The sequence below is a fragment of the Gymnoscopelus microlampas genome (genome assembly GCF_963454915.1).
Source record: "Gymnoscopelus microlampas genome assembly, chromosome: 15".
Classification (NCBI taxonomy): Eukaryota; Metazoa; Chordata; class Actinopteri; order Myctophiformes; family Myctophidae; genus Gymnoscopelus; species Gymnoscopelus microlampas.
This window is the reverse complement of record NC_139952.1, coordinates 24,547,751-24,570,600: the sequence shown is the minus strand read 5'-3', so window position 1 is coordinate 24,570,600 and position 22,850 is coordinate 24,547,751. Positions and strand designations below refer to the sequence as shown.

At 42.2% G+C, this 22,850-nt stretch overlaps 1 protein-coding gene across 4 annotated transcripts in view; it reads left to right on the top strand.

Annotated features, from left to right (window-relative positions):
- The window catches only part of fam49al (family with sequence similarity 49 member A, like), a 40,622-nt gene that overhangs the window by 8,940 nt on the left and 8,832 nt on the right, over window positions 1–22,850 (top strand). The window contains exons 2-5 of one of the 4 annotated variants that reach the window (XM_084080948.1): window positions 7,004–7,094; window positions 16,126–16,205; window positions 20,457–20,578; window positions 21,619–21,724. In XM_084080948.1, coding sequence (XP_083937074.1) covers window positions 16,133–16,205; window positions 20,457–20,578; window positions 21,619–21,724 — 301 coding nt within the window. In that variant the 5' untranslated portion in view covers window positions 7,004–7,094; window positions 16,126–16,132. Of the gene's footprint in view, window positions 1–7,003; window positions 7,095–10,682; window positions 10,788–13,592; window positions 14,959–16,125; window positions 16,206–20,456; window positions 20,579–21,618; window positions 21,725–22,850 lie in introns of those variants that run through there. The other 3 variants (XM_084080949.1, XM_084080950.1, XM_084080951.1) reach the window with 3 other exon arrangements.

Below are 22,850 nucleotides of genomic sequence, written 5' to 3'. Positions count from 1 at the left end.
AACATGCCTGCCTGTTTGCACCCATCCCACCGACCCACATACGCGAGCACACACACACACAAACACACACACACACACACACACACACACACACACACACACACAGACACAGACACACACACACACACACACACACACACACACACACACACACACACACACACACACACACACACAGGTAACCAGGGGACCGACAAAACAACCAACCATGGGCACCTCCAAAAAAGAAATAGAGAAAAGCGAAAATTCACATTGATCTACACCATGGGACTGTTAACAAACACTCAGCTTTTTTCATCTCATTCTCACCAAATCCATCATTTATTTTCTCTCTCAGCTTGAGCCAAACCTCCGCTCACACAGAGCTATTTTTCATACCTCAGAGCATCACTAGCCTCATCTACTCATCCTCCCACTGGGATGGAGAGGAAGTGTATATTTTCTTGCCATGGGAGAGACACACTGCAGCAGCAGCAGCAGTAGCATGATGAAGCATCATCTCCGTCAAGGACACGGGTCCTCCTTCTCCCAGTCTGTGGAGAATGGATGACCTCCACACACGGATCTGAATATAGATTCTAGGTCACACAGAGGTTAGGGGCCATTCATTCATTCTCCATGGTCAAGAGCTGAAGAGATAGGGAGGGATAGAGAGGGAGGGGGGCTTGAAGTGAGACATTTAGTATCATTGCCTAGTGAAATATTCTGTGAATGTGTATGTGTTAGGAGGAATAAAGTAACACTGATGAATGGAGTGACAGGGACAGACAGACAGACCGACAGACAGACCGAAAGGCTAACAGACAGATAGGCAGCAGGTTGACAGACAGACAGAAATGAAAGATTGAAAATCTGAAGACAAAAGCACCATTGCAAGACAGTGGGACCCCAGGGAATGCAGTTGATAATGTTATCTGGTTTTATGGTAGTCCCTCTGTGATTTACTCTATCTCAAGCACACACACACACACACACACACACACACACACACACACACACACACACACACACACACACACACACACACACACACACACACACACACACACACACACACACACACACACACACACACACACACACACACACACACACACACACACAGAATAGTGGTAGGGGGGTTCGATTCAGCATAACATTTTTTTTTGTCATTATCTGTATCAAATTGTTGACGCCAATAATCGATTTGTAATGATTATTAAATATAATTATACATTTATCAATTCAAGTTTATTTTATCTTATATTATGGCAAGTGTTTCTGAATACTTTTTTAATGGAAGATAACACAAGTGAAAATGTTATATCAAAGAATCACAGAATCCCAACATATCGAAGAATCACAATCTTATCGAATCATGGCCCAAGAATCGTCAATGATTCATCATATATCGAACCACGAGGTTCTTACCCTGTCACAGAATACATGTTTTCCCTGAACCACATAGATCAGTACTGTATGTACAGTAACAGTCCTTCAGACAAAGACAGTCTGTCCATGCAGACGTGTATCATTTCACAGGGGGTTATGGAGACAGAGAGGGAGGGGCAATGCTACAGCATGTAGAGCAGTGGTTCTCAAACGTGTTCAAGTCAAAGTACCCCAAATTGATGAAGTATTTGGCCGCGGACCACCATCTGAAAATGTTTTGTGAGCCAGGGACCCTCAGAAGAGAAGATTTGTGTTAAAAATTCAAAATATATCTTTAGATCAGATTTGAGATTTTTCGTTTTTTTCAAAAATTGCAGATGTGCAAGCTTGCGTGAGCTTGTACAGTATATCTGCTATTTTTTGAATAGCCAAAGTATAAAATATGGTTAAAGTGGTTAAAATGATTGTGATGCTATTACCTAATTATGCTGAGTTAACAGACAAATGCACGCACACACACAAGCAGTTCCTCTTGCTAGCAGCTATTACATCTAGCACTGCAATGCATGTACACATCTTCAGAGGTTTAATCACACATACAACAACAGCAGCAGGAAAGAGCTAAAGTGATACTGAACGCTACCATTTCTTTTCTTTTTGTACGGAAGTCCAAGTGTTATTGCAGGCTTTGAAAGGCCCTGGAGCAAAACTATGGTATTAAAATATTAATGGATACATTAAATAAGCTATATATCAATCTTGGTGAAGGATTAAAAGCAGAGCTATACTTCTTTTATTTTGGGCATCTATAACATATATACAGTACATAGATATATGTACACACACGCACACCATAGAATGCAAATTAATCATTATTTAATGATACAAAATATGCAAGTCCTTTAATTTACACATTCTCTGAAGAAGAGAGTCATGACATCAACCCTTTGATTTTCATCTCCTCTCAAGTAAACGAGCCATGATATGTCTCTTCCTTGACCCCAATTATTTTATTTACTTTAAAAAGTAGATCATGCTTTAGTACATTTTCAATCTACTGTATCAGACAATGGATCTAAACAACGCTTAGATATCGATGCTCTCTCTGCCTTCTTGTCCCATCCCTTTTCCTCTCCTCTGCCTCTCTCTTCTTTGTCAGCCTTGCAGTGGAGAATCACAATGCTCATTTGCAATCATGGTTTCATGAGGCACCATGCTCTAGTCTGGACTCAGGATGCCTGTTCTGTGCGCGTATGTGCATGCATGTAGGCGTGTGTGTGTGTGTGTGTGTGTGTGTGTGTGTGTGTGTGTGTGTGTGTGTGTGTGTGTGTGTGTGTGTGTGTGTGTGTGTGTGTGTGTAAGAGAGGGCTAGGAGATGGGGGGAGGGGTGATGCCAGAGAATCATAACCCTCCTCCTCCCCCTCTTGCTTTCCGCTACTTCGTCCCTTTCTCTCTCGTTCAGCCGCTCTACCCTTTTATTCACCCTCCATCCTCACCTCACTGAGGGTCGGTATACCATGCTGCGACCGTTTACATTCAACAGACCAGACATGGAAGACCCCGCATCCATGTGTTTGTGTGTGTGTGTGTGTGTGTGTGTGTGTGTGTGTGTGTGTGTGTGTGTGTATATAATTTTTGCTTGTGTCTTCTTTGTGTGTGCGTGTGCGTGCCGAGGGCTGATCAGCTGTAACATTCCATCAGCGGTCAATCTTTAGGGACGGTCTAGCTGGCTCTGACGCTGCCACCTCCCATTTACTGCTGAACATGACTCTTTGTCAATGCACATCTCCTCTCCTCTCCACCCAGTTTATCCTCTCCTCTCTACTCCCCCATCCCTTCCTCTCATCTGCTACAGTATAGACAGTGAAAACTGTAATGTTAATTTAACCCTGAAAGTGTAGAAATGGACCCCTCACAGTTAAAAAAAACACACCACATTTTACTGTGTACCTTCCTTCCCCTTGCACTCTTCTCCTCCTTCTTCTCTTAACTAAAATACAAGCTGGTGGTGCAACAATAGCTGTGGCACTGCCTCAGAGGGAGAGAGTGAGAGAGTAATATGAGAACAAAGAGGGATTGAAAAGCGAGAGGAAAGAAAAGACACACGATGGAAAGGAAAAAGGTCAGAAGGGTATGAGTCAGGAGAAGATGAGTGAATGGATGACAGAATAAAAGAGGGAGAACAGAATGAAGAGGAGCAGGCAGGGGTGGAGAGAGGGGCGCACATCAAGAGAGGAGGAGGTAGGGAAAGGAGTCAGGGAGGTGGAGAACGAGTGAGAGGAAGAATAATTGTCCTTTGGTCTTCAAAGGGATGTTTGTTGTTCATCGGGCTGAACTAACATGAACTGAGTACTTTGGACTCCAACTCCAATCAGACAGATTTTTCACATGATGTCATTTTATACCTCTATGTCTCTCTCAAACACTTAAAGGGAACCCAATTTTGAACATAAATCCTATTGTCCTGACGTGAGGAGATTCCCCATGTCTTCTGTGTATTTCTCTGCGAAAAGATGATGTCAAATGCATAATTTCACGGTGAAACAACCACGCTTGATGTAATTTCACAGAAAAATACACAGAAGACATAGGGTATATTTGGGCCACACTATATTCTGATCTGATCTGAATAATTGGAGTTACAGTAGGTTGGAAATCTGTGAAGCTTTCCTTTAACACCAAAACATTTGAAGTTTAGAGGCCGTCTCTCCTTGTCTCAATTTACTAATCTCTAGAGATGACAGAGTAGTTTTAAAGTTTGAGTTACGTCGTACGTATCAGGTGATAGGGATTCATAATAGGGCTCATAAAATGACACTGCTGATGTTACAAAAATGCATTCCTGGAGCCTGGTAAAATATTATTGATTGTGGTATATAGGCACAGTAATATAGTTTACTAGAGATGCTTACACAGGCTGAACTAAAAACTGTAAAATGTTAATCATTTTAGTTTCACTTCCATCCTCGTTGAAAAGAAACATGCACCTGACGATAGCATTCTGTGGAGTTCGGGTATTTCCTGATTCACGTCTATTGACCTCTCGTGACCTCACCGCGTCCTGACTGACCTTTAGTCTCCGCTACGAGCAGATCGATATGCATCGGTGGAATCATCCACAGAGTAAACCATAGTCAAAACAAAGCTCCCTTGACATGGGTACAGACATGTAATTCTGGGGAGTGGGTGTGGTATGGTTTACAACTCCCTGGACTACCAGAACAGTCAATAGTTACATTTATACGGCTTGGCTGTCAGATGCACTCTGGGGAGTGCATCTGATGGAATGGAATGTATCAATGGAATTTTTATCTTTTCCCCATTTTCCCCCTAATTTAGTCGTTCTGCCAATTCCCACTTCCCCTTATACAGCAGTCTCGCAAGCCAGACTGTTACCTTTCAAATGCTTCCGTCATACAGGAGCACGGAAGATCTGAACGCGATCCGAGGGTAAAGCGGATGTCCCGCCTCCTCCCTGCTTCTGTTTCGTCTTTGCAGTCGGATACATTTGTCCTACTGTAAATCATATTAGTCGAAGCATACATAGCTTGCTGCTTAGCAGAAATGGGAGTTCAAAAATACATTTTAAAGACATTTTAAAATACATTTTTGTGAACAGAAATGACAAACAGTTGACAGCTTCTTTTCTCAGCTTTCGGGGGGTGTAGTTCCAGACTCTATAAAGCATCCGGAGATTGTGGAATACTGTAGTTATTTCGCTACGCGAGACTACTTATACAGTAATGCCTTGCTGCTGCTGACCCCTAATGGTTGGTTTGTTAGGGACCGGTGTAGATGAGCACATATCCCCTCCGATACATGTGAAGTTGCCAGCCACTTCTTTTCGCCTGACAGTAAGGAAACGCTATTGTTTCTAGTCGCTAGCGCAGCAACAGAGTTCGCCCTCTCCCCACCCGGCTTCCCTCTAGCGAACACAGCCAATTGTGTTTGTTGGAGCACCCGGTCAAGCCCTAGCCACCGCGGAGGTGTGGTGAGCAGGAACTTTGCCCCTGTGCCACCCTAGTGCCTCAGTGGACTGGTTGTTGGTCAGTTCCATCATCATCATCTACCTCAGGGGTGTACAATATTTCTTTCCAGAAAATGTTATCCATGTTTTGTTTATTCATGATAATGAATGGACAATTAATTGTTCGACAGCTGATAACAGCCAAGTGCACGCACACACCCACACACAAGCACCATGGTTTGACCATAAAATTGGTCTTCATCAGGCAAACAAATATTTCTGTAAGGTTTTTAAAGGCACACCAAAGCTTGTTGTGTCAAATGCAGATACACAAATGCATGTACGGAGAAACAATAGGTTATTATCAGCAAATTCAGTTCAGAAATTACTCTGTGCAGTGTTTACAGTATAATAAACAAATTAAATACAAGTATTTGTTCATTACATATGATTAAATTGCCATTCTAATATTGCTCTATGCAATTCTGCAACCCAGCAGACCATGACCTGTAACTCACAGTTTGTGCACTACTGATCTACCTACAGTACAGTACATGTACACTACCTACCTATGTGTCTGTATTAAAGTATCATCCATTTAACCATGCATCTAATCCATCCATCCTATCTGATTGATAACTCTGAACAATATTGACTCATAGCAACCGCTGCGCGTTGCCATGTGAATCGAAAGGCTTGGTTTCCTTGGCAACTACAGTATGTTCCAATGCCACTCTCACTCCTCCTGCCTGCAAATCGGTGCCGTCGCGCGGGAACCTTGTATCTCCATATTTCAACTTTTTATGTTTTTTCGTAAATGAATGCCCTATACTTCGTCATAGGATAGTGTCAGGCAAAGGTAGCCGATCCACAAGCTCACAATGCACCGCGACACGTTGTGAGCTTGTAGATCAGCTATTTTGGAAAATGTTTGAAAGTGAAAGCAAAAGAGGGTCTGTGGGTTTTAAAAATACTGAACCAATGAAAAGTATTAGCAAGAGCTTGTGACTAAATAAGAACTACAACAGATCCATTGGAACAGAGGTTCTTTTTTTCTGTTTCCTGAAAAGTAACGCTTTTGGACATACAAGGTTTCCACCTGACAGCGACAAAATCATTCTTGATAAAATGCGATGATGCAAGGGAAGCAGAGGGAGTGTTAATAGTTACACCAGTCAGTAACACAGTCTACAGGCAGTGGTGAGCAGGACACAATGAATTATGTCCTTCCTTTATCTTTTAATTATTTTCTGCCGTTGTCGATATTACCTCATGTGTACGTAATAAATGTATAATTAATATTCATTTATTTACCCATAATGCCCACATTAGCCTCTATATATATCTTGTATATCGTTTCTAATAGGCATGAATTATCTCAGAAATAATAACTAACTGATATAGTTGTATAAGATATAAGTATTTCTTGTAAGTTAATTCTGATTCTATTAAATAAAAGGAGGCTGTAGGCTGTAATGTGCGGGGTTGTTCGTTATTCTCCTGCCCTTCATTTATGCCGTACATGTGCGCCTTTCTTTGCCCTTGCTGACTTTGTGCAACTTGACACCTAATGCCTTCCTGACCCCCAACAATGTATGATGTTGAAATCTATGTTGACCTCCATCGTTCTCTTTCTGTCTCTCTCTCTCTCTCTCTCTCTCTCAGGTGGTGGGTGCTCATGCTGTAACCAGTGTGTGGAGCTGACGAGCCCTGGTTGATGCAGTGAAGTGTTCCGCGGGGATAAACGCGAGCAACGGTAAGAATGAAAGATGAGGGCTCGGGAAGAGGAAAGGGAGGAAATACAGTACAGTTAACACGTCAACACAACATCTGAAAGCAGCAGACCGCGGACAAACACCATATGGGCCACGTCGAGAGGAGGAGATGGAGGGGAGGAGGAAGTGAGATAGAATGAGGAGTTGACCAGGGAGAGACATGATGATGGTTTAAGGAGGAGAGACGAGGGGAACGGGAGGATGTATTAGAAAACAGAGAAAATGTTCTCTTTTTGTATTCAAAATCGTTCACATTTTTACAAGATTGGCTATGTCTTAATAGCTGAAGTATAAAATAGGGTTATTGTGGTTACATTGACTGTGACGCTACATTAACTAATTTAGCTGGGGACCCCCTGGAAGCCCCTCAATGATCCTTGGGGGTTTGAAAACCATTGATGTTCAGGAGGTAAATGGAGGAGTGAGGAGGGTGTAGTCATAGCTTCATCTGTGTACAACACAGCTGCTTCACAGCCCACTGCATTCAGCTAGGGCAGGCCTTTTCAAACTTCAGCATTGGTTTAAATTAAGTAGTATAAACGTCACAATTGTAAATGAGAAAAAAATCATAGTGAGGATATTGTAAGAATAGTCATTCATACAGTAAATGTTTCTGTATTGTAATAATAACTGAAATAAATTAAACTACTACTAATTCAGTTGTTACGCCATGGAACCCCCTCTAGGTCCCACTTTGAAAACCACTAAGGAGATAGGGCTTCAGCAACAGAGAGAACGTAGCAGATGGATGGACAGAGGGAGGAAGGGAGAGAGAGAGAGAGAGAGAGAGAGAGAGAGAGAGAGAGAGAGAGAGAGAGAGAGAGAGGGAGGTGTAATGATTTTATCATTGATTTCTCAGTAGTGAATCGCAGACAGGATGGTCAAAGGCGAGCGTTTTTGTTTCTGTACTGTAGTTGTAGTCTTGTATTGTACACTTAGGGTTTGATCTCAGGGTTGAACATGCAGAATGTTTCAGGGACACTCCGTCTTTTCAGGCTGGGCTAGAGAGAGCTACGTCTGTATGGTGGTGCTTTTCAACCGTTCAGTTAGAGAGTGGAGATGTGTCTTTATAGAATCTGAAGGAGCCACTCTAGTTGGTTCCTCTTGTTAGACTACAGATGAGCGGTGTGTGTGTGTGTGTGTGTGTGTGTGTGTGTGTGTGTGTGTGTGTGTGTGTGTGTGTGCTGCGTATAGGCCCGGTTATATAAACGAAGCACTTTGCTCGATTTTCAGGACGACTGATTTTCCAAGTGTAGGCTGAGTACATAGTGAAAAAGAACAAAGTCCACACACTGGTTCTCAGCATCACTTTTTAATTGCTGCTTGACAACATTTCGATCACTTGACCTTCACCTAAAATTCTTGTAGAAGGTCGAGTGATGAAAAAGTGGATCTGAGAACCAGTGCGTGGAATTTGTTCTTTTTCACTGTTGATCTGCCGTTTGTCCAGCACCTGTACTTTGATTGGGCAGTGCATGCACTATCTCTTCTAGGCTCAGTACATACTCATTATGTATAAGGGATGGGCATGGCCACACATACGCATCAGAATTGTCAGCATGTTGGCAGGTAACGTTCAATGCATGGAGTTCAACATTGGTGAACTTAACTGGGCATCAACCAATAGGATAGAAGCGCGTGGCTGACCCCACTTGGCAGGCAATTCGCTGATGAAAATGAAAATGAAAATGAAAAGAAGAACAATCCGCCCACAATCCGCAAGACAACATGGCGTTCGAAGTCTCACATGCATTTGCTACTCCCATTCAGTGACCGTACATTAAGGGTACGGTCGGTCACACATGCACAATTGCAGGGGATTGGCCAACGAATACAGACGCATCAAAGGATACGGTCACAGTCGCATACCTTTCATGTCCATTCTATGCGATTCTATGCGATGGGGTGGCGTTTCTAGCTGCGAAGCATTGTCATGTCACGTGCCCTCGCCTAGAACTGAAACACGTTTTGCCGCCTCAATGCCTCGGCATGCAGAGGCTCCACCCCTTCACTTACTTAGAATGGACGTAAACGGAATGTGACTGTTCAGTCGCGCATGTGTGACTGTACCCTAAATCAGGCGTAAGTATGAGTTTATTAAGATAGAGGATGTAAAATAACCAAGTGGCCACAAGGCACACTTCCGAATTCATAGAATTGTCACTGCTAAGTATAACTTTCTTAATCTTTAAGTGTGTGTGTGTGTGTGTGTGTGTGTGTGTGTGTGTGTGTGTGTGTGTGTGATGACTAGAGAAACAATCCGTGGTTGTGTAATATATGGAAGCATCAGTCACCCGCATTAAACGAGTGCGCGAGTGTGTCTTTGCTCAAACCAATCACCACTTTCATTTGCGCACTTATCATCTGTTTGCACCCGAAGGCCACCAGTGAATCTGGATGGCACCATGACAGAAATGCTCTGTGACACAGACAGGAGGCGCCGGGAGTGTGCAGCTGACTAGTGAAATAGAGAAGTAAGGAGGCCACGATGGCTGCCGGCGCTAATTTTTGAGGAACCTAAGTTGGCATCAGAGACAGAGAGATAAGAGATAGAGAGTTTTGTCGTCACAGTCCGCAGCTAAATACACTATATCAGGGGTCTTCAATGTTTTTTAGACAAAGAGAGATGAAGCAGGAACCCCCAATACATATTGTACTGTAGAAAATGGTGTTGCCTTTTCATAGATTTCATATATAGCTTCATAGACTTGTTTGACAGCACTATCATCAGGGTTGTGCAAATTAATGTTTTATGTTTGTTTACATGTTTCCTTTTCTATTAATTTTCTATTAATTAATGTTGGATTAATGTTAATTATATTTTCAGACATTTAGCTACTTAAACCCTCAAGACTTAGTAAACTTGACCCTTGGCTAGGTACTTGGTCTGCTCTTTTTTTCCCTCTACACCAAACCTCTTCACCGAAAATGGCCAACAACGTGTGGCACTGATGCGTTGTGAGCTGGTAGATCGGCAATTTTCTGCGAATGTTCCCCCAGAGTAGGGATGCAAGGGTTCAAGTGGTTAATTTGAAAAAGAAAAAAGGTTCCTATCACACAAAGATTTGGTCTCCGACCCCCTGTTGAAGACCCCTGCAAAAGACCCCTGCAAAAACAAAGAAAAAAACAAACAGCGAAATGATTTAGAAAGTATATGTTATGTTGAAGCTAAAGAATACAAAATAATTTAAATCGTGCAACCCATCAGCCACGGGAAGGAAGCAGAGAAAACAAAACAACAGTCTTTAAATAGAGGGCTGAAAAAGAGAAGTGTAAAGTGAAGTGGACAGAAAGATCAACAGACAGATAGACAGACAGAGAGAGGGAGAGAGAGAGAGAGAGAGAGAGAGAGAGAGAGAGAGAGAGAGAGAGAGAGAGAGAGAGAGAGAGAGAGAGAGAGAGAGAGAGAGAGAGAGAGCGAGAGAGAGAGAGAGCAGAACTTCAGAGTCTGTGTCACTAAGGGAACGAGAACTGGTGCCACCCTGGGACACCTGTGCCCACTCTGAAGAGAGCCAACCTGGTATTAGCTCACTAGCACCGAAAGGTTGCATTTCCACACAGCCGAGAGCGAGAGAGAGAGGGAGGATAGGAGGACAGGAGGAAGAGAGGAGGAAGAAGAAGAAACTGAGGGCAAGAGATACAGGAAGAGGCAAGATAGTCTTTCAGAAAAAACGGTAAGGAGAGAAGCTGGTTTTGCAGAATGTCATGAGGGGATTTCGTCTGCAAAGCTAATTCTGATTTGTCTTAAATATATCAGTGTTGTTGGGTGGAAACCTTGCTCGTCACAAGCTTTCATTAACCTCTTAAACCCCTTATGGGTAACCGGAGTCCCTTAGGGCTCAATACTAGTGGCCTTTCGGTTTTCCGTTATTGTGGGGAAAGCTTTTGCCGAAAATAGCCGATCGACAAGCTCACAACGCGGCGCGTTGTGAGCTTGTCGATCTGCTATTTTCAGCAATACCGATACTGGGGTTTAAGTGGTTAATACTTTTCATTGGTTAAATATTTATGAAAACCAAAGACTTAACCACTTTCAACCCAGTGTCCATAGCTTAGGTATTATAGCCGATCGTTTTATTTAAAAAAAAATCTTTCCAAAACAGCTGATCTTCAAGCTCACGCGTCACATGGCCACTTTTGCTACTTTTGTGTGACACTGTCACACGACAAAGAATAAACTAGGGCACTCATTTATGGAGGGAAAAAAAACAAACATATGGCGATACAAGGTTTCTGCCTGATAGTGACAAAGTAACATTGGGTGAATTGTCTGATGCTTCATATTAACAAAAAAAAAGTCTGCTCCTCCATTTGACCTGCCAGATGTTCCTAAAGATGGTTGTATCAGTTTACTATAGTTGTGTTGCAGTAGTGCTGTTGTAGTCACCTGCACAGCGTGTGTGTGTGTGTGTGTGTGTGTGTGTGTGTGTGTGTGTGTGTGTGTGTGTGTGTGTGTGTGTGTACCTATGAGCTTGTCAGGCACAAACACGTACTCCTAGCTGGATGTTGTTTTCCACATGCACTGCTGAGTGGCAGCAGACCATTATAACCAGGCCAACAGTATCCTGGCAACCACCAGCCAAGGCAGCACTCTCTGGATGGATGCATCACATACCATTGTACTGTATGCATATAGTGTGTATACATATAGTGTGCGTGTGTGTGTGTGTGTGTGTGTGTGTGTGTGTGTGTGTGTGTGCGGGCGCGCGCGTGCGTGCGTGCGTGCGTGCGTGCGTGTGTGTGCGTGCGCGACCTCTAGTAGTGGTTCTCAATCTGTGGGCCAGGGCCCCAAGTGAGCACGCAACTAATTGGCAAAACACCAACATTTTTATGATCATATGAAATTAACATAGAAAAAAAAATAACAATAACGTCATGGTATGTTTTTCCTTGAAAAGTAAGTTTTCATTGTAATACCACTAAATGGGAGCTTAAAGTATACTATGTTAGTTCCATTGATCGAAGCCGGAACACAATCAATTAATTGATCATAACATGCTCTGAAAATGCATGCGGCCCACCAGTCTGTCCACTTAACACGGCAGTCAATGAATGGCTATGAATTTCTTTTGCTGGGGATCCCTTGGAACCCCCTCCAGGACCCCTGAGGGTCCCCGAACCCCACTTTGAGAACCACTGGTATAGGCCCAGTACAGTAGCTCCTCCTAACACACACTCAGCCTGTTGGATTTGGCAGTGATCAGAAACCTTTGATGCTTACAAGCGAGACTTCTACGGTATCTTGGATCTCAGCATGACTTCACCTTTGCAATGACCTTGTCAGGCTCCAAGTGTGAATATGTAATTAATATATTCATAGCATGGAAGTTCAGCCTGTATCTTAGACCAGGTGGTCTAAAGTCAAGAGGAGTCAGGGTGATTTTCATCACATTTTGGAGCTTTTATCTATCGTTATAATCTTGCAATAATTATAGCTGGAGCCATGGACAGTAACTAAGTACATTTACTTGAGTAAGTAAAACGTTTAGCTTGTAGATCGGCTATTTTCACTATTATTGATATTTTTGGTACTTTGTAATTAGTACTTTTGAATACTTAAAAGGCTAGGACTCTTCAGTAGAGGTTTGGGTTGTGTAGTTACCTTGCCATGATGTAACTCCAAAGGTGGGCAAGAAATCTCATAATATTATGATATGTAATATTTGACCAAGAGTATTTATACTTTGACTACTGGAGTTGAGTACTTTGTCCACCACTGTATAGCTGTGACTCAGCAGGCCAGCAGGCAGCTCTCTCCATCTCTCTTTCTCCAAACACTATTGATTTAACTTGGTAAGATAAAACTCTTATATATATATACACCGGTATATATATATATATATATTATAGACAACACAGAACGAACATCTACCTAGAATACCGTGCTGTCTTCTCAGCTACTGTACATCGCGGGTGGTAATTCTAACTTCCTCCCCATCTCCCATCTCTATCTGCTCCTCAGTGCTGCATTGCAACACCAATTACTGCTGAGCATCAGTGAAAAGGCCTGTGCTTTTTGCAGGACGGTGGCATCTCGTAAACATGCTAATGCTAGGCATACATTACTCGTGGCGTGGCAGTAGCACAGAGATGTAAAAGGATATGAAAGCGGAAGTGAAACTTGGTAGTTGCCTCAAAAGGCAGGTTCCCTCTCTGATCATAGCAGGTGGAAACTGAGACTAAACAAGGCCTTTGTATCTTACTGATAACAGTGAGACTAACATTGCAGAGAACATGAGTGTGTTTTTGCATCTGAGAGCAGATTTAGACCTTGTAACAAATTAGGATGTAACAAGTGACAGATTATATTTGGTCAAGGGGCAATGAAATCTTTAAATTGGTTGAAATTGCATTTTCATTGATTTTGTGATGACATTGTGAGTTGGTAATGGATAATGAAATAATCACCAGATATTAAAACAAATCAAGCAATAATACAATTATAATAATAATACAATATAATGAAAAACGCATTTCAATATCAGTCTAAACGTGTACTGTATATTATCTGGCAGTTATACTATGTTAGCAGATTGTAGTACATTTGTTTCACTAAACTTTGCCCAATAAAGACAGTTTTTTAAAGACTCTAATCCACATCTCTATCCAAACATTTATCTTTTCTCCCCTGAAACCAAAGAACCATGGTTTCAACCTGAAAAATAAGCAAAAACTTGACTTGTATGATATCTTTTCCACTTTTAGTAGAGGTGCACAATATTAGATGCAAGCACAACAGTGCTTGCATCTAATGATTAATTTATACTCCATCATAGAAGATATCAGCTGTATGTACTACACACATGTTCATAAAGGAATCTTGTCCTAATGGATTTGTCCCACTTCCCTTTAGGCCTATTATCCGAGTTGTTTTATTACAGTGCTTTTCTATTGCCCATGGGCATGGACGTCAGAGAGCTTGCCTTCTCTCATAAAGGTTCTATAGACTCCTGTACATGAAGGGTATTAAGCAAGAGTACCTCCCATATTGCAGGCTTTTATTAAGTTACAACAGTAATGTAAACGGATTAAAACCCCTGCTCAGCTCTACAGCGGCTCCCAATGAGCGAGCTAAGTGATTCAATGCTGGATTTACAGTCTTTTCTAATCAAATACAGCATGCATTCTAGATTTCAATGCAAACTGTGGTTAGTGTCAGTCATTTGTGATTGGTATGTCTGACGAGATGCCAAGATGGAAGAAGAAATGCGGAAAGAGAAATGAGAAACATGCAAAAAGGTTCAAAAACTAAACATCTAAAACTAAACTAAAACTAAGACATCTAAGAATAGCAGTGTGGCTTCCATGTGGATCTCTCACTGTGACGCCAGTCATATACATATTTGAGCAAGGTTTCAGCCCTATCTGACCTAATTGAGTTTAATTAAAGTTTAAAATAAAAGTTAAAAATAAAACATACGTATATTTGAAACATAGTACATCCTTGGCATACTTGCAGCATGCACAAAAGATCTGGCACCAACTGGTCCAGCGGTTTGCAAGATTATCCCCGAACTCACAGACACATACAGCCCCTTTTCAAGCCCCTAAAGCGCCACTCCACAAGAGCTTTAATGCAAAAGATAATTTTATTTCAGATACATATATACTGTATACACACTCATGTATATCCAGTGCATTAAAACTAGATGTAAGGCTAAAATATCAACAAAAGGAACAATACAATATTGCAAAAGATGTGCCGATCTCTTTGGGTTGCCAGGTTCTGTGTACTGTATGTATTTTGTTGTTTCCTTCCGTCCAGGTTGCCAGACATGGGGAACCTCATTAAGGTCCTAGGCAAGGATTTAGAGAATTGTCCACATTTTTTCCTGGACTTTGAAAGTAAGTGAGCACTGGGATGTGTGTTAGTGTTTGTGTGTATGCAATTGAAATGTGTGTGTGCGTTAAGTGCGTGAACCAGGGGCGCTGGTTGTGTAGTTGTGGGGTTGTGGAGGGTATGTTTGGACATGGGGTCGGCAAGGTTTTGATGGTGTGAGGGAGTGACGTTGTGGATGTGGTTTGTCATTATCAGACGCTCTCTATTCCCACTCCTGGACGTTGAGGGGCGTCATGTTCTATCTGAGCCATTTGGTTCTCTGTAGTCTCGCGAAGGCAGATGATAGGATGTCTCCACCTACCGATATGTCTGGTGCCATCTAAATTCAGTGCAGTTGCTAAAACTGTGTGGAAATACATTTTAAAAATAACTGCATTGCAGAACTAATGCAAAGTCTTTAGGGAGGTCCTTCATATCTGAATAGTGACTTGATGATTTGTTTTCAAAGTGGTAGGCATACATTTGTAAGTGGCTGTTGTTAGCTCTCCACTGTTCTAGCTATTACATTGAATTTAGATGTCACCACCAGATGTATTGGTAGGCGGTGATCTACAAATCGCCTGACTAGGTAACATTTGAACTTCGAGTCACATTTTCAAATGATAAACTTCCGGGGGCAGCTTCTTCTCTTAACCCATTCAATCCGGGAAAGCATCTGTCTGTGTCATTTTAGATTTCTTTGGCTATTTTTGAAAAACTTTGAATATATATATTTTTAAAGCGAACATTTGTAAAATATTTTGTTCCAGGGACCTCCAGAAGCAAAGATTTGAGTTACAAATGTTCGCTTTAAAAATATATATCAAAGATTTCAAGCTTTTTTTCAGAAGCTCATAGCGCTGCACCGAGTGCCTATTCTTGAATAGCCAAAGTATAAAATAAAGGTTATAGCTCAAATCTAAAATGACACAGATGCGTTCCCGGATTGAATGGGTTAAAACCACGCCGTATCAAAACCAAGAGTGGGATTACAGACTGTCTTGAGCACCCGTTGCCATCCCACCTTCACCCATCATGACTCCATCGTATACCATTCCAACGACAACCCCAACCTGTTATAGCCAACTCCCTACACTCCACTCCTCGCACATCACACACACAAACACACACCACACATCCCCCAGACACCCATCCCTCATCACCCACAGACTTCTCCCCTCTTTCTGTTCCAGGGGGCTCATGGGAAATCTCCTGAAAGTCCTGGCTTGCGCCGAACTTGAGCATGGCCAAATAGTTTTCCTTGACTTTGAACGTGAGACCATCCGCTTTTTTTTTTCCTTTTCTTTTAGTTCTCCCTTTCTCCGTGTTTCCTTTGCTTTTTTGTCTGTGTTCATTCCGTCACGCAGGGTTCGATTTGGTGGGGGAATGGGGTGAAATCCATCCTCTGCTTTTGATATCCCCCCCTCTATGATCATACTATTTGTATCGCTGGTGGGGATATGTTTTATCCCTGCTTCTGGTCAGACTATATTTAATACAGTACATGCATTTCCTTTTGGGAAATGTAGACGTTTTATCTTAACACAACAATGTAATAATTTAATTAAACATGCCACATTAACCCTGGCATCCCTATTCTGGGCAAATGTTTCAAAATCGGTCCAAATGTGTCAACATGTCACAAGATTTTTCTTTTCTTTAAGATTTATACAGGCCTATAGCAAAAATAGCAACACATCGCAATGTGACATGTTGTGACATTGAATTGAATTGAAATTGTGAGCTACCACTGTAGATCAGTTATTTTCGTTATTTGTCATACAAAGAGGTATACAGGGCTTAAGTGATTAAGAAAATGTCTCCCCGTTTCTTTTTTCTTTTTTCAAATCGAACCCTGCAGTCACTCTATGTTTACCAGTGTCATCATTTCAATGCACCCATTGGCCCCTGTTCCCTCCCTCACACGCTCCTTAATCTTTTGTTTTGATTTCTGCTCAAGGGACTGGTATTTAAACACCACTCAGCTTCTGTTTAAACTTTAAACAGAAGAATAAAAGCCTTTAAACGTTAAAGCCATCTATTCAAGTATAGTCAGCTGTGCACGGTGGGCGGCAAAATGGAAAAGAAAAGAAAAAAAACAATAATATAGTAATGCTCTGATCAACTGTTTTATTTCTCTTATAAACAATCTGTGTGTGTACATATACACACATGCTTAAGCATGTGCATGTGTGTCCAAATGTCTAAAACAAATATGTATATATTATATGTATACACAGTACGGTATCTAGACATGTGACCCTCTGAGGGTATACTTACAATGTATCTTTGGTGCTTCATTACATTCAGTATACAGTAATACTGTATATAGAGTGACGGTCATTGATATGCTATAAGTGTACTCTAAGTCTACATAAGTACAACACATTTTGATATAGGTAAAGGTATCCAAGAACACATCAATAACATAATGACATCATAGTTATACACATCTTGATTATAACCTTTAACACAGTATGTATAATTTGAGTGGTTTCAATTATTTATTTATTTTTACCTGGGTGTATGAGGTGGAGAGAAGGCAGGGGAATATAAAGATACTCAGTGTACCTTTATGAGTGTACGTTTACCCATTGGCGCTGGTTAAATTAGACTCTTCAGGTTAAAAAGATGTTCATGAGATAATGCTCTGACCTCAATTTGGACTCTGCATAAATACAAAAGAAATGACAATGAATACCAGTCCTTTTGATCTTTCTATCGCTTGGGGATAATGATACAAAAATTACATCATTATCCCTCTAACTCTGCATCTTCCCTCTGTTCTAACCTGTTGTGTGAGCCAGAATGATCTACCAGTGTGTGTGTGTGTGTGTGTGTGTGTGTGTGTGTGTGTGTGTGTGTGTGTGTGTGTGTGTGTGTGTGTCACTCTAACCAAGTAAACATGGCCACCTCCATTCACCACCCTCTCATCCTCCCAGTCAATGGATTTTAGCCTTAATCTATTCCAGCATAATTCTTCCTCTCCCAAACATCCCTTAACAGCTGCTTTCTTACTTTTTGACTGATTGTATGTTACAAAAGGAGCGGGCAGGCTCACTGATGGCGAGAAAGAGAGGTTGTCTTAAAGGTTGAATCACACCTTCATCCATAATGGCAGTGATTCACTTCAACTTCAAAAAGGACCTGGAATTGATTAGGTTGAACTGTGACAACTCTAGACACTCCCCTTCCCCCAAGCCATCTGTGAGCCGTCCTACTCAACCCAGAGACAATAGTCACCTCTGTCACACAGTTGGAAGTCTGATCTAAAGTTAATCATAAAGTTCTACGGAGAGCGTAATGTTAGCGTATAGGGGTGCAGCAGTTAATCGAACTAACCGATTTATCGATTATACAAAATAATCGATTATAATGCAAATAGTCGATTTTGGTGGGGAAAAATGTTTTGCTTCGATAATCAGTAGTTGCAGCGATATCAGCGTAAAGTCAGGAGCCGTAACTTGATGCCTTTCTGTTAAGTGCAATTAATGATCATAAGCAAAACGGCAAGTGACTTCCAGCCACAGGCTACAATGCAGTATCATTTGGCAAACCAAGAAACTTAAAAGCATCTCTGGACATGAGCCTAACTAAACCTGGCATTGATGCCAGTATTGCAGGGAGAAAATTTACTTAAAAAATACCTCTACCCATACTAATTCGTAAATCATGCTCTGGACCAAATCCATATTTGCTTCATTGTTAGTCGATGGACAAAACAGAACTTTGAGTGCATTTTGAGCCCTGGCTACACATCAGTTAACATTGTGATTTTACTGTGACTGTTTATAACAGCAACAGAGGTGGCTGTACAGTGTGTATATACTGTGCATTTACACTTTCACTTTGGGTGCACAAAAGCACTCAGGTGAGCAGCTTGGAATTCTGGCCTCTACACAACAAAATTGTTTAATTAATTTAATACATTTATTATTTAACACATACATTTTTGGACCAAGTTAAATTACCACTCGAGATTTTACTGTATGTGATCTAGAATAGAACCAAGATAATTACAATTACACATAATACACAATAAAAGCTATAAGCCCGAGGATATTTGAGGGACCCTGTCTGCTCAGGGGTTTTGGAACCACCCCCAACCATGAAGGCATTCCCATACACACGCTTTAAGCAGATGTCACATACAGTACCTGAGTCATACATTAGGCACAGATGACTCAAGAAGAGAAAGTCCTTGTGTATGCAACACATACACGTGTTCTGGCTTGTGCGCCAACAGTACACTGCATAGGCAAACAATGCATTACAGAACTGTTACTGGGAGATGCCCTGCAGCAAAATCGAGTGCATACAGTTTGTGTATAGTGTTCAATGTGTACAGTATGTATGCCTGAAGGCCCTCCCCAGTTGGCTTAGCTGATCTCAGCATCAACCACATACGCTATTTAAACTCCATCATACAACAAAATAACAAAAATGTATGATCTACACCTTACAACATTCAGTATTTGACCATTTGTGACGATTTTTGACATTGTCATGACATGCCTAAAATAGGCACGGCAGGTTGAAAGTCTAACCATACCCCCAAAAAAGTCTAACAAAAATTGTACATACTGTAGTAAACGTGATAGAGCTAAAAGTAAAGATCATTACAGCTCTCTGATGGGGGACTTGTGTCATTCCAACCCCATATAAATCTTTGCCAAATTATTTTTTTGTGGCATTTACAGGTCACTAGTTGGACAACAGTTCAGTTCACCAGACGTCTGGTGATGATGCGGTTCTAAATTATCCCCTGAAAGTTCAACTGAATTATTGTCCATCTAGATCCCACACAAGCGCCAGCTACTCCTTAATCAAAGCCAACGTGTGTGACAGAGCATGACTTGTGGCTTGGGTTTATATCCATCTCTGGTATTCCGATCAGAACGACTAATCTATAAATCTAATCTACAGTTCACAGGCCAGATCCTGACCTCAGATGTGCATGGCTGTGTTAACTCATAGACAGCTCGAAGTGAACTCGCATTTGATTACTTTGAATTGTGGTGATACCTTTTAAAGGGGATTAAAGGAAGTGGTTACACTGGTGACTGATGTCAGGTTTTTATCTGGTCTTTTAAGGGCTATATCACTTGACATCCCATCAGCGCCTCCTCTGCTCTCTAACGCCTTTCTCTCTTCCCACCCCTTCCCCTGGTACATTCTATTTTACCCTCTTTTTTTTTCTTTCTCTCTCTCTCCCCCTCTGGTTTATCTCTCCTCTGCCGTCAAACATCATCTCCATCTCTCTCGTCTCTCTATCATCCCCTCCTCACTATCTTTCGACCCCTCGTCCACACCTCCAATTCTCGCTGCCTCGCTCTCGTTTCCTCACTCCCTTCCCCTCTTTCGCTCTCTCTCACTCCCTCTACTTTCTTCCTTCCCTCTCTACCTCCCCACCTCTTGTACTTGTTTGCTTCGTGCCTCTCGTCTCTCTCTCCTTCCTTCTACCTATTCTCCTCCCTCTGTACCTCTCCCCCGCTCTCTCGTATGTCTCTCTCTCCCTCTCCAGATGCCCAGCCCACGGAGGCAGAGACAGCCGTATGGAACCAGGTCAGCGCCGTGCTGGAAGAGGCTCATGGGATCCTAGCAGAGCTGCAGTCCTATAACGGGGCGGGCCAAGAGATACGAGAAGTGAGAGGAGGCTGCATGCGCACATTAACCAGTCAATAACACGTGTTAAACATCAATACACTGCCAGTTGGCTATTGCTGTTTAGTGCGGAAAATGACACCCACGTGCTAGTTCCGCCAGCACTGCCAGAACCATTCTGACATGCTTTTAATGACAGAGTGTCTATTGGGTTCTGGAAAACAATTTAGATTTGGGTGTCAATGATGATATTCATTGCATAAGTAATTATTTATATTGCAGTTCAATAGTGGCTTCACAGTTATCGCAATGACATAAAGCTTTCGTTAACCACTGTAGATCGGATATTTTCGGACAAAACGTAAAGTGAAACATGTTTTAAATAGGGCTTAAGTGGTTAAACCACTGGCATGCTTCGTCTGTGGTTGATCAAATGTTTGCTCATGGTTTGATGGCTATGCACCGTTGCCCATTTTGTTCATCTGCCACCCTTGTATGAACAACTCCTGTTGCTGTCTTTGACCTGGCTTGCTAACAAATACTGACAGAACAGATATCTCTCATTGCCTCCTAATCTTGAGGGCTTTAAAGGCCAAAACAATTCCATTCTTCCGCCCCAGTCATGCATCATGCATGCTAATTTGAAACAGAAACTAGTGCTCGCCAGTGATGTTGTCTCAGTAACGCAAGTGGTGACCACTTGGGTTATGTCTGCTGGTGAAGCGGTAAAAAATTGTCTCTCCTGTTTGAAATTCCGTGTTTTTGTAACACTTCAAAATTATGCGGGACCAACGGCTGAGACCTTTAACAGTTTGTCTTGTGAATAGCAGATTCATACTCTCAGCACAATATGACCTTTAAAGTGATATTTCACTTGGCTAGACCACTTCAACTTTTCCACATGATGCTTGCATCTTCAACACAGTTCAGGAGCGGTCACCTTCAACATTCAGGTTTCGTTCTATCTTGATCCCAAAGCCATTACCAAAGTGAAATGTTGCTTTGAAGGGAGACAGGAAAGGGGACGTGTGTAATATTTGGAAAGTAACGTTTGTTTGTGTTTGTGTCTTTTTCCTCTGTAGGCCATCCAGAACCCAGGAGACCTGGCTCTTCAGGAGAAAGCATGGAATGCAGTGTGCCCCCTGGTGGCCAAGCTCAAGCGCTTCTATGAATTCTCCCTGCGACTGGGTGAGCATGGGCAAAACCTTCTACCTGCTTTTTGCGTTCCTGCTCTCCCAGAAGTTAACCACTTTCAACCCGGCATCCCTATTTTGGGCAAAATGTTTCAAAACAAAAATGAATGAAAAAAACAATCCCAAAATTAAAAAATCTTAAATCTTCGGGGGGAAAAAGAGAGAAAACAGCCAATCGGCTATAAGCGCTATTTCACCTGTCGCTCATTCGGTCTACTAGTTAGGCCTGGGGCAGCAGGCAAATGCAATGCCATTGCATTTGCCTGCTGCCCCAGGCCTATCCTGCCAGCTATGCCATTGCAGCAATGGCATAGCTGGCAGGATGGAAAACCAGGAGTACCAGCGGACCCAGAGGACCTAGTGGACTGGGAACCATTGACAAAGAACATGACAGGTGTATATAGAGCGAGGCGTACTGAAGGGCCTAAAGCAAGGATGAGATGAGGAGGGGAGACATACAGTAACAAGGCAATGGAGTGCCATAACAATGATCAATGTGGTGATGTTTTTACTTAAAACACAGAACGACTCAGGCAGCATTCATAACCTACACACCACGCATCCTTCCTGACATACACCACACTCTGCCGCATACATAAATACTCTTACATACTGTATGTGCATGCGCACAACCTCTCTCTCTCTCTCTCTCTCTCACACACACACACACACACACACACACACGCACACACACAAGTTCTCATCTCAGCCAGCCCTGCAGCAGGCTGACCTAGCAGGCAAGCAGCCGTTGCTACGGAAACAGTGGAACATGGTCGTCAAGCGGCGAGAGAGAGGGAGGGAGAAAGAGAGAGAGAGTGAATACAGGCAGAGGAATCTGTTCAGTGGACACCGCCTCTGCACATGACACACCGTTTCTCAACATCGGTTCCGGGGTCCCTCCAGGGGGTACAAATGGACCCTTACAGGTCTGTACCCCTGAGAGTGTACAAATGGAATCCATTTGTACACTCTCAGAGTTAAACTAACACTGATAACCTTAGATTGGGGTCCCAAAGATAACATTTCTTTTTTTTAAAGAAAAGGTACCATTTGTACACTCAGTTACAGACCCACAAGGGTCCATTTGGACCCCTGGTGAGTCCCCGGACCAGACATTGATA